The sequence below is a fragment of the Rhinoraja longicauda genome, chromosome 2 (genome assembly GCF_053455715.1).
Source record: "Rhinoraja longicauda isolate Sanriku21f chromosome 2, sRhiLon1.1, whole genome shotgun sequence".
NCBI classification, from domain to species: Eukaryota; Metazoa; Chordata; class Chondrichthyes; order Rajiformes; family Arhynchobatidae; genus Rhinoraja; species Rhinoraja longicauda.
The window spans coordinates 42,630,520-42,642,875 of NC_135954.1; the positions used below are offsets into that span (position 1 = coordinate 42,630,520).

At 41.0% G+C, this 12,356-nt stretch overlaps 1 protein-coding gene across 6 annotated transcripts in view; it reads left to right on the forward strand.

Annotated features, from left to right (window-relative positions):
• LOC144604083 (E3 ubiquitin-protein ligase HECW1-like) overlaps positions 1-12,356 on the forward strand; it is a 316,240-nt gene that overhangs the window by 148,601 nt on the left and 155,283 nt on the right. For all 6 annotated transcript variants that reach the window (XM_078418197.1, XM_078418215.1, XM_078418186.1 and 3 more), the window contains one exon: positions 6,123-6,217. In XM_078418197.1, the coding sequence (XP_078274323.1) occupies positions 6,123-6,217 (95 nt within the window). The remainder of the gene's footprint in view (positions 1-6,122; positions 6,218-12,356) is intronic.

Below are 12,356 nucleotides of genomic sequence, written 5' to 3' on the forward strand. Positions count from 1 at the left end.
GGGCCAAAGGGCCTGTTCTTGTGCTGTGCTGTTCATAAGTTCATAAGTGATAGGAGCAGAATTGGGCCATTCAGCCCAGCAAGTCTACTCCGCCATTCAATCTATCTATTTTCCCCTCTAAACGCCATTCTCCTGCCTTCTCCCCATACCCCGTACTAATCAAGAATCTATCTATCTATCTCTGCCGCAAAAATTTCCATTGATGGCCTCCACATCCTTCGGTGGTAATGAATTCCACGGATTCACCACCATCTGACTGTTCTATGTTCTATAGAATCCCAGATGTCAGGAAGAAAATAGAATATTACAGGGCAAAAGAGCATTCAAGTTCTGCAGTGCAGCAATGCACATTCTGCTGCACAACACACTGCAGTGGAACAATCCTCGATCCACATTCCAGCTATTCCAAACATTTTTTGTTTATCGGCAATTCCTTTTAGGACTGCTGGTGAGTCAGCATGCAAAACACATTAGTCGAAGGCTGAACTCTTGGCACCAGCTGCATTAAGAGGAACTCAACATCAGGAGTGGTTCTTCAATCATGATTTGGGTTTTGTATTTGAAAGTGGCCAGTTTCAGCTGCAAACCAGGATGACTATACTAAAAAAGACACTACATGCCGGAGTAACTCAGCGGGTCTGGCAGCATCTCTCGAGATAATGGATCAGGTTGGGACTCCTTTTTAGACTGATTGTGATGGGGTGGGGGAGGAAATTGGAAGAGAGGAGGGACTGACAAGTGATAGGTAGATGTTGGTGAGGGGGAAGTTTTGACAGTCAGATCATTTGACAAAGGCCAAAAATGAAAAGACAAAATGTGTGAGATAAGGATAAAGAAGTACAAATTGTGAAGGAATATATGTGGAAAGGGAGGGAAGAAATGTGTGTGTGTGTGTGTATCTAAGTGGCGTACAGGGAGAAGAGGGGGGATGAAGAGGGGGAGAAGGGGCAGGGGACTATACTAAAGCCATTGGTATAATGGGATCACTTGTACTTCCAAGGCAGAATCAGCAGGGTTTGTGTTAGTATAATTTATTTTCAAAAGGCAAGAATATGGTATATTAACACTTGAACCTGTGCAAAGCATTTGTATGCTGCATATTGGAGAAGTGCTTTTGTGTCCAAGCCATGCTGGAAAATAAATAAAACTGCAGAGGCTGAAATCTGAAACAAAGCAAAAATTCTGGAAGAACTTATAAGGTCATAAGTGACCTTATAAGTTCTTCCAGAATTTTTGCTTTGTTTCAGAACGTCATATTGATTTAATTGCTGCCGATTTGATGGGATTGAACATAGAATTAGACAGGAGGGGTTCCATGGCCTAACATTGCATGAACGAAGTTTCATTGGAACAAAATATGATTTAGTGTTGTAGCAAGCCTGAGGCTCCAATGCAGAAATGAGTTACCTCGGGCTAACTTAATGTTGGCACTTGATCAAACCTATTATTATTGTTAACTGTGACTAAAATTATTTGTTTTGAACAAAAATGCTTGATGGTGAAATGTTACACTTTAAAGAAAGAAAGTTACACTTTAAAGAAACTGATTTATGAGACATAATTACACACTCTGCTGGTTGTTGGAGATTTTGTCTCAGGTGCCTACCAATAGTATCAGTTAAAGAAAAATAGGGTTTTCACAAGGTCCTTGTCATTATCAACCAACATGAGCAAAAGCAAATTAACATCAGGTATCTCACTGGTGTTTGTACCACCATCTTACATTAAGATTGCATACTTTATTTGTCATTGTACATGTATTCATATATATATATATATATATATATATATATACAACTGACAATGACGTAAATGTAGATGGGTTGGTGAGTAAGTTTGCTGACAACATCAAAATTGGAGGAATTGCAGACAGTGAGGAATGCATCAGAATATATAGCGGAATATATATCAGTTGCAGAAATGGATGGAGAAATGGCAGATGGGGTTTAACCCGTGCAAATGCGAGGTGTTGTACTTTGGGAGGTTGAATGTAAGGGGAGAGTATACAGTTAATGGCAATACCCTTAACAGCATAGATGTGCAGAGGGATCTTTGAGTCCAAGTTCATAGGTCACTAAAGACAGCAGCATAAGTAGATAGGGTGCAAAGAAAGCGTATGGTATGCATTCCTTCATTGCCTGGGGCATTGATTATAGAAACATAGAAATATAGAAAATAGGTGCAGGAGGAGGCCATTCAGCCCTTCGAGCCAGCACCGCCATTCATTGTGATCATGGCTGAGTCAAGAAGTCATGATTGAGCTCTGCAGGATTTTGGTTAGGCCGCATTTGGAATATTATGTGCAGTTCTGGTCGCCCCATTACGTGAAAGATGTAGATGATTTGGACAGGGTGCAATGGAGGGTTACCAGAATACTGCCGGGATTAGGGGGTTTCAGCAACCAGAAGAGGTTGGATAGACTTGAATTGTTTATGAATGTGGAATGTCGGAGGTTGAGGGGAGACTCGATAGAAGTATGTAAAATTATGAGAGGCATAGATACGGTAGACAGTCCGAACTTTTTCCCAGGGTGGAAATGTCCAACACTAGAGGGCATAGCTATAAGGTGTGAGGAGTAAAGTTTAATGGGAATGTGCGGACAAGTCTTTTTCACAGAGAGTGGTGCAACTTGGAACGTATTGCCTGTGGTGGTGGAGGCAGATATGATAGTGCCATTTAAGAGGCTTTTGGATAGGCACATGGAAGTGCAGGAAATAGAGGGATATGAACACGTACAGGTAGATGAGTTCAGTTTAAGTTGGTTTTCATGTTCGGTACAAATATTGTGGGCCGAAGGGCCCATTCCTCTGCTGTACTGTTCTATATTCTATGTTTTGTGAAATGTTCAGGAAGAATGTGAATGGCAAACATTAAATAAATGCAAACTATCTTTTATCAGTTTATCAGTTTGAAGAAATATGCTTTGTGAATAAATGTCATTAAAAATAGCTATATGTTCTTTAAAAAGTTTGAAAGTGATCCTGTCTGAGATAATCGCTGCAAAAACACAGAAAAACATATTTTATTATATGTTGTTGAAATAGAATGTTTTTCTTACACAGTACAAACCTGCAAGTTGTTTTAATCTTGATTGCAACAGCGATCCATACATAATAGAATTGATCCGCTCGGCACACACACAGTTGTAGTGAAGGGGGTTGAGTAAAGCTCACCAGGGTTTCGGGGATTGAGAGACACACCCTGGGAATGAGGGGATTGTGACCCGGTAAATATGGAAATGCATCATTGAAATGAGTCTTTAATCCTGAGTTTTTACATGTTACATCAGAAGTATTAAGAAACAAATATTTAGGTCATCATTCTCCTGGATGTCCTCATATCCTTGTACCATCATTTCTGTTTATGTTTTCTTTTCTGGGAACTCATTAACTTTATCCCTCGTAAATCCCCCTGGATTTAATATCGCGGCATGTCCTCTTTCTGTCACAAACCCCATAGAATAAAGCTGTGTTCTCCATAGGATTTTGATTAGATTAAATTAGTTTATTGTTATATACACCAGAGTGCAATGAAATTGTGTGGAATTCCTTTTTCACATGAAGCTCACAGCAATGATAAATACATCAATCAATTTACCAACGATTGCAAAGCAGCAGAATGGTGCAAGACTGTGTAGGAAGGAACTGCAGATGCTGGTTTAATCCGAAGATAGACACAAAAAGCTGGAGTAACTCAGCGGGACAGGCAGCATCTCTGGGGAGAAGGAATGGGTGATGTTTCGGGTCCAAACCCTTCCTCAGACTGTTGTGCAAAATCCGAGTAGTGCAAAAGAATATTAAAGTACAATCATGGAATAACTCAACAGAGTGGAGTTAAGCGTGAGAGTACCTTCTGGAATGGGGTTCAGGATGTATATATTAGTGGGATAGAAGTTGTTCTTACATCCAAATGTTCGATCTGCTGTATCAGCTCCCAGGAAGTAGTAGAGGGGAAAAGGAATGTTCAGAGTGACAGGCATTGGTCCAGCCTTCCTGATGCAGCGCACCGTGAAGATGGACTGGATGGAAGGCAGTGGCAAGCCTGTGCTAGGCTGGGCCATGTTCAGCACTCTCTACGGGTTCAGGCGGACAAGAGCCTGTTGGCTGACCAGATTGAGATGTATCCTGTTAGAATACTTTCAACAGCGCACCTGTAGAGAGGTTCAAGAGAATACTCGTGAAAATGTTGAATCTTCTCAGATACCAAGTAAATACCTGATGTGTGCCTTGATCCTCACATCAGCGTGAAGGGACCATATTAGGTTATTGGTGATATGGATGGCTGGAAACTTAAAGCTGTCAATCATCTCTGCAGTAACTCCATTAATGAGGAGAGGGTTGAGTTCACTCCGATTAGCTTCCTTAGGTCAACAACCGCCCCTTCAGTCTAGCTGACATTTACAGCTGGGTTAATGCCCTGGCACCATTTCACAAAGTTCTCGATCTCTTTCCCGTACTTCATTTCATCGTTATTGTAGATCTGGTCATCGACGAAGTTAAAGATTAAGTTGATGTTGTACTTGACCACACAGTCATGCGTGTACACATGCAAGGGACAGAGCACACAACCCTGAGTGGCACCAGTGTTGAGGGTCAGGGTGGAGGGAATGTTATGACCAATTCTAACCAACTGAGGTCTGCTGGTCAAGAAATCCAGAACCCAGTTGCAGATAGAGGTCCCAAGGCCAAGTTTCAAAAGTTTAGGGATGAGCTTATTCAGTATTATGTTGTCCAAGGCCCAATATCCCGACATAGGTGTTCTAATTGCTGTGGTGATCCAGGACTGAATGTATTGCAAGAGATGAAGTCCTCCATAGACCTAGACCCCATTGCATGGGCTCTAGATTGTGTGGGAGACTGGCACAAATGTGGGCATCTATTGGGCAGTAGTTATTGAGACAGTGTAAGAAAACAACTGCAGATGCTGGTTTAAATCGAAGGTAGACACAAAATGCTGGAGTAACTCAGCGGGTCAGGCAGCATCTCTGGAGAGAAGGAATGGGTGAGGTTTCGGGTCGAGACCCTTCTCGACCCGAAACGTCACCCATTCCTTCTCTCCAGAGATGCTGCCTGACCCGCTGAGTTATTGAGATAGGTTACTTTATTTTTCTTGGGACTGGAGTGAAGGAAATTTTCTTGAAGCCGACGGAAGGCTGTTGACGTGACAGGTTGAAAATGTTGGCAAAGACTGTGGCCAGTTGATTGACGCACGATTTCAGAACCCTTCAGGGACTATCCAGGCCAGCTGCTTTCCAAGAATTTATCCTCATGTGAAAACACATGTGACCTCTTTCACCAAGATGTTTGGGGCAGAACCAATGGGGAATGGGGGGATCACGTCTGGGTGAGCTTTGCCTGTTCAAAAAAGCCTTTTAGTGTAATTATTATTTATTTTCTGCCAACCCGCTTAGCTCAGGATTAAGCTGAGATCTGATCTTGAGTGAGCTCATGTATGATGTAAACATGTTGCAGAGTGCTGGTATATTTGAGCTTTCTCTGAATATAGTTCTAATATACATGATACAAAACTAATGAGTTCCATGTAATGTTTGTGCCCATACATTTAAAAACGTTTGAGTCGCTTTGGAATCAAAAGAAGTGGTTGATTTAAACAAAAATATCCACATATGAATTTTGTCCATCCTTTGTGCTTTTTGAATAACTTCACGATGTCATGTGATGAGCTTTTACTGCTTCTTTGAAATGAAAACAAACTCCATGCAGTTTAAAGAAAGGAAGTAAGGGTCTATGTGTCTAATTGCTATCTCATCATCCTTGATGGTGTTGTGCGCAGTCTGAATCTTAACATTGACAATATTAACATTGTGCTTGTCCATGATGTCTATACTTTTGATTATTCCAGTGATACGCGACACTGAAGTTCACACATGAGTGATGTCCACATGAATGAGTTTCAGTTAGGCGACCAATATGTGCAAATATTCTGTGTGGAAATAACATGAATTAAAAAGAGATTGCAGTTGTACTATTGAGAGGACTGGTGAGAAATTGTGTTGAAATCAAAATATTGCTGTAGCTTGGTTATTAGCTGTCGAACAGGAAATTGTGACATTCCATAGAATAATCCTTCAAACTTTAATTTGATCTTAATCTATTTTACAGCTGAAACAAAAATCTGCTTTAAATATTACCATGGCACGAGTGGAGCTCTTCGAGCAACGACTCCAAGCATCAGTGTGAGAAACCCTTCAACTCCTGTAAGTTCCTTACCGTATTGTGCTGGCCTCATAGTTTAAGCATATAAATTCCATTAAGTGATAGTCTGCATAAATCTTACAGCACTGTGCTGACAAGTTTACATCTGACTAAAAGAGAGAAACAAAAATAGAATCTGTCCTCTTTCTTACCATTGTCTGAAATCCATAGCAATCAACATATGGCTTTTTTATTGTTTATAAGGGCACCCTCCTCCCAATCTATTTATTACATGTTGTGTTCTAAGCTCAGCAGTTGAGAGGGTTTTGTGATAACAGAGCTTCCTTCTACGTTTGGCCATAAATTAATGTAAGATTGTCTTTTCAGCACTAAATATTATGTTTTATCTAAATTGCAGCGATGACACATTACTTAACAATGGCCTCATGCAACATTTAGTCCTATCCAGCTTTTATAAAATACTATTGTTGAAAGCATTTATGCATTTTTGTGATTAAATATTTGCAATTAAATATTCATCTTTTCTTACTGGAAAATGCAAATTGGTCCTCATTTGCAAGGAGAGGTTAATCCCCTAGTATTTATTTTCATTAACATCTACTTACATGCAAATATGGTTGGTCTGATTAGTAAATTTGGAGATGACCTGAAGATTGGTGAATTTGTGGATAGTGAGGCAGGTCGTGAAAGGACACAGCAAGGGAAAGATCGATTGCAGATAAGGGTGGGGAAATGGCAGATGAAGGTTTTGTATTCAGAGAGGCCAAATGGAAAAGGAAAGTATATAGTAAATGGCAAGACCCAAGACAGCATTGATATACAAAGGGATCTTGGGTTGCTAGTCCATAGCTCCCTGAAAGAGGCAAAGCAAATAGATAAGGTGATAAAAAAGGCATATGATATACTTGCGTTCATCAGTCGAGTGTCGAATATAAAAGTCAGGAGTCATGTTGCAGCTGTATAAAACTTTAGATAATCCACATTTAGAGTATGCTATGCAGTTCTGGTTGCTACACTGTAGGGATGATGTGAAAGCATTGAAAAGGGTGCAAAGGAGGTTCAACAGGATGCTGCCTGGATTCAAGTGTATTAGCTATAAGGAGAGGTTGAGCGACCCTGACTTATTTTCTCTGGAACATTGGGGATGAGGATTGACCTGAAATTATGAGAGGCATATATAGGGTAGATAGTCACAATCTTTTTTCCCCAGGTTAAAATATCAAATATGACAGGAGATCGCTTTATAGTGAGGGGGGTTGGGGGGGGGGGGGGGGGGGGGGGGGGGGTTGCACAGAGAGTGGTGCATGTCTGGAATACATTGCCAGAGAAGGTGGAAGAGCCAGATAACATAGCAATATTTAAATGGCATTTAGACAGAACAGGCAGTGAATAGAGGGATCCAGACCATGTGCGGGCCAATGGGGGTTGTTAGATTGCATCATTGTTGATGCAGATTCTATGGGCTGAAGGGCTTGTTCCTGTGCTGTAATGTTCTATGAGCAAAACACAAAGTGCTGGAATAACTCGGTGGATCAGGCAGCATCTGTGGAGGGAATAGACATATGACATTTCTGGTTGGGACCATTCCAAAACGTTGACTATCTATTCCCTCTAGAGATGCTGCCCGACCAGCTGAGTTACTCCAGCACTGTGTTTTGCTCAAAATTCCACTATCTGCAGTTTCTTGTGTCTCCACTTACTGTTCCATATTCTGTAAATGTATGGCAGATTCATTATTCAGGTAAAGCATCCTTAACGTTTTTTTAAATTCTGGGAGGACTGCAGTCAAGCACAATTCTGTCCTTAGCTCTTGGGCACATATTTACATTTGTGAGGTTAGTTTCACTGTGGATAATAATTCAAAACAGTGAATTTGCATCCTATTTAACATATCTCCATATTTTTATTTCCATGGAAGTCAGTGGGAATAAAAATCGGAAAAGATGTAAAACGAGCTGCTGATTTGATGCCACTCAATTTATATCACTGTGCAAAATCTGATTCTACTCTAGCAGCAATTCACAGAAAATATTTAATTTGATTCGTCCTCCTCAACATACCAAGTCGGTGTGTCCAATTGTGGTATCTCGACTCCTGCCCAAACAAAGACTAGTGCAAACCAGGAATCAATCTTAAGGCTTCTTGCTCTGTGTGATTAATCTATCTGGCAGATAAACTCAATGAGCCATGCAAAATATTTGGATTAATATTTAAAACAAAATCCTTTAGCAGAATGACTGCATGACTAGATTGAAAATATTATGTTTTGCCTGATGCCAATTCAAAACCCTTATCACAATCCATGCACAGTATTTATATAATAAAATTGAACATTCAGTGCTAAGAATTTACAGATTTTGTCCATAAATATTTGGAGCTGACAATTTCTTGGCAATGACATTTGGTAGAGCTTTCTATATATTTTATTCAACAATTCATCCATAAGCCACTTCAGAAATAAGGAATAATTTTGGTCACAATATGATTCTCTGTGTGGTAGAATTCTCCCTAGCAACATTTTGGCAGCAATAAATCTGGTTTAGACACAGTTTAAGATAATATATAACGAGACCTAAATAATTATTTTTGACATTTTAAATGAAATAGTCCACAAATTCCTGATATGTTATGAGCAAATGTGGAAACTTGCGGTTGGTTTAGAAGCAAAATATAAAAATATATCTCTTAATGTTTCATTGATCTGGAAAAAAGTAAAGTAGATGAATAATCTAATCTTGTGCCGCTGGCTGAATTTGGTTAACATTGCCCACTAAATTTCTTTTTTACTGTTGTATTACACGTCATCACCGTGAACATGTAATTTGGTTCTCTATTGCCTGAGATCTTGCCCAGTCTATGTTGTGTGTTGTTAAACTAAGGGAATTGCCAATTCTGCAAAGAAAATCTGAAAGATTGTGTGTAATATTGATAACAGCAGTAAAGTGTTTGGAGCAGTAGATTGTAACTCCAGGTTAACATGCCAGTTCTACCTTGCACTGTTCATAGTGAGTCAGAGGATGTTTTTTTAAGCGTCAGGAATGCTATATCAGGTGGCACATCCAGTATGATAATCCGCTTCCTATGGCTGTGATAATGCTTCGATTAAGCTCCCTGGTGAATCAATCTCTCTCGCTCCCTCTCTCTCTTTCTCTTTCTCACACACTCATACTTCCAAATAAATACCTTCTCATTCTTACTTGTGGATTCCTGACTTATTTCAGTCTTTTTACAACTCTCCCCTCATCTATCTTATCCAATTTCTGTGTCGTGCTTTTGTTTATTGATGCACTGATGCATTCTCACTTTCTTAAAAAAATAGAGACCGAGGTGGAGAGGAGAATGAGTTGCATTTGTTAGCATAGTTTGACTGTGGATGGTTTGGAGCTGGGCCAGTTTGTTGGAGAAGCTTTAAAATGGAAGTAAGAGTTGATGGAGTTTTGGAATAGAACATGTTGGAAGAATCAAGGGATTGGAATTGAAACATAAAAGAGATTCTGCAGTAGCCTGGGATGAATGAGGTGGAGACATCTAAATCTGAGAATAAGATTAGATGTGAGTATTTATAATAATAATACATTTTTATAATAATAATACATTTTTGTAATAATACATTTTATTTGTCATATGAAGGTTGGCACAGGGTCAATGGTACAATGAAATGTATTTGACAAGACAACGGGTCACCTCAGCAGTAATATTCCAAGGATAAATAAAATAAAAAATGACATTAGTAAGGTAAAAAGACAATATTAAAAATAGTTAAAAAGACAATATTAAAAATAATTAACATATATGATTTGAAATGTGTTTATGAGTTCAGAAGCCTGATTTAAACAGTAGTTTGAGGTCTGTGGACCCTCCTAAGAACTTTGGCTGTGCTTAAGGTTCTTGCATTTTCAGGGGGATATGGGCCAATATGCAGGAAGCCCAGAAATTCGGTGTGACAGGCTTTGTTTGCTTTGATTGTCAACGATAGCTGTGATGCTGGGCTCATGGCAGACACAACACACAGACTGAGCGCAGTAAGAGGGTGGGGGAACTATGCAGGCTCAGCTGGACCATACTGGAAACTGCAAGCAGAACCGCAGGGCACCCAGGCAGGGAAATCTCTTGGTGGAATAAAGGGAGGAGACAGAAAATATGGAGCAGAAAATGCACCCCCCCCCCCCCTCCCCTGGACTTGCACCTATTTCCCCCATCCCCCTCTCCATCCACCTACATTCCTTCCTCTCACTTCACAATTTGCAACTCTTCAATATTTTTGTGCCATATCTTACGTCTTTTCATCTCTTGCCTGTCAACCCCTCCCCCTCACTTGTATCAACCTATTACTTGCCAGGCTTTGTCTTGGCCCATCCTCTCTTCCAGTTTTCTCCCCCCTCCCCCCCCTTACAATCAGTCTAAAAAAAATTCCCGACCCAAAACGCCACCTATCCATGTTCTCCAGATATGCTGCCTGCTGAATTACTCCAGGATTTTGTGTCCTTATTTAGTATAATCTTAATGCTAGGTGGTCAGGAAGCACTTTTTCCACATAGAGCGAGGTAGAAATCTGTTTATTGCACAGTATTTGTGGTGTTGCTGCATTAATGTGTCTATATAGTAGCAACAAGTAAGAATTTCCTTTTTCCTATTCCTGGTTCATAATGATAATTAAACACGTGTCGAGGAACAAAGATGTCTCAGAATACAAATACATTGATTACTGAAAGTTGTAGTACAGATTTGCAAAGCTATTCAAAGAAAGCAAACCATGCACAGAGTTTATTTTCAGACAGATGGAATTGAAAAGCAGGGAAATTATGCAAAGTGTTTACTAAATGTTAACTGGACCACACAGAGTATTATGACCTGTTGTGGTCACTATATTGTAAAAAGGTGTTGCAGAAATGATCTGCCAGGATGATTCCAGAAAGAAGAGGAAATATTTGGCAAGAAAAGATGAATACAGTGGTCTGCTGGAAGAAGGCTGGGAGATTATCTAAAAGAGGTCTTTAAAATTATGAAGAGTTTTGACAGAGTGGATGCAGATTGCTTCCACGTGAGGAACATTAGAATGATAGAATCATAGAACATTTGTGACACGGGATACGGATGGAAGCCACCTGCCCTATTGAGTCTGAATCGTCAAGGTGAGCTAGTCAGCCTAATCTAATCTTCTGCCTCATTTTTCCTTCCAACACATATTCAATGGTTCAATGGTTCAATGATCCTTTATTGTCACGTGTACCAAGGTACAGTGAAATTTGATTTACCATACAGTTATACCAAAAAGCTACATAAACATTTAAACATAAACAGCCACCACAGCGGTGTGTGAGAATCCCTAGTGCACACGGCATAAGCGACCCACAGCCATCAGTTCAATGTCCGGGCCACACACACGCTCCTTCACCATGATGTGACCAGAGTTGTACTGACCGCTGTCACTCTCTCTGCAGTCCCTGTCCGCCCGAACAGTCAGAAAGCCGTCCACACTCGCACCAGACTCCAGGATGTTCTCATGCCGCGATGTCCCTGCAAACACCGAGATCACTGCATTCATGGCACTCCCTCCAAGTCCCAACCAGCGGAGGCAGCACATCCATCTTGTTTTTCGGTGACCTCACATTCCCCACTGTGATGGAAGGCGAATAACTTTTACCTTCTTCCTCCCTTTCCCCTGCGGTCGGGGTGATCGAAACATCCGCAGTCGGGGCGATCGAAGCTCCTGCGGTCGGTGATCGAAGCCCCCGCAACAGGGCGATCGAGGCTCCCGCGATTGGGATGGTCGACGCTCCTGCGGTTGGAGCTCCCAAAGTCGATCCCTAACAAAGGGACCGCCAACTCCACAATGTTAGACCGCAGTGCAGATGGAGATACGATACGGAAAAAGTTGCATCTGCGTCAAGGGAAGAGATAAAAAAGGTTTCCCCACCCCCCCCTCCCCCCCCCCCCCCCCCCTCCCCACACATAATACAAAACTAGATATACACTAAAACATACAAATAAAACAGACTAAAAGCAAACAAAAGAAGAAAGGCACGACACAGGCTGTTGGCGAGGCTGCCACTTACGGCGCCCCCTGACACATCAGCTCATTGAGTCCATACTGGAGCACTCTCCTACTCTCCTATCAGCTGCATTCCTTGCACATGCCCATCAACTCCCCCCCCCCCCCCCTCCTCTCCCCCCCCCCCC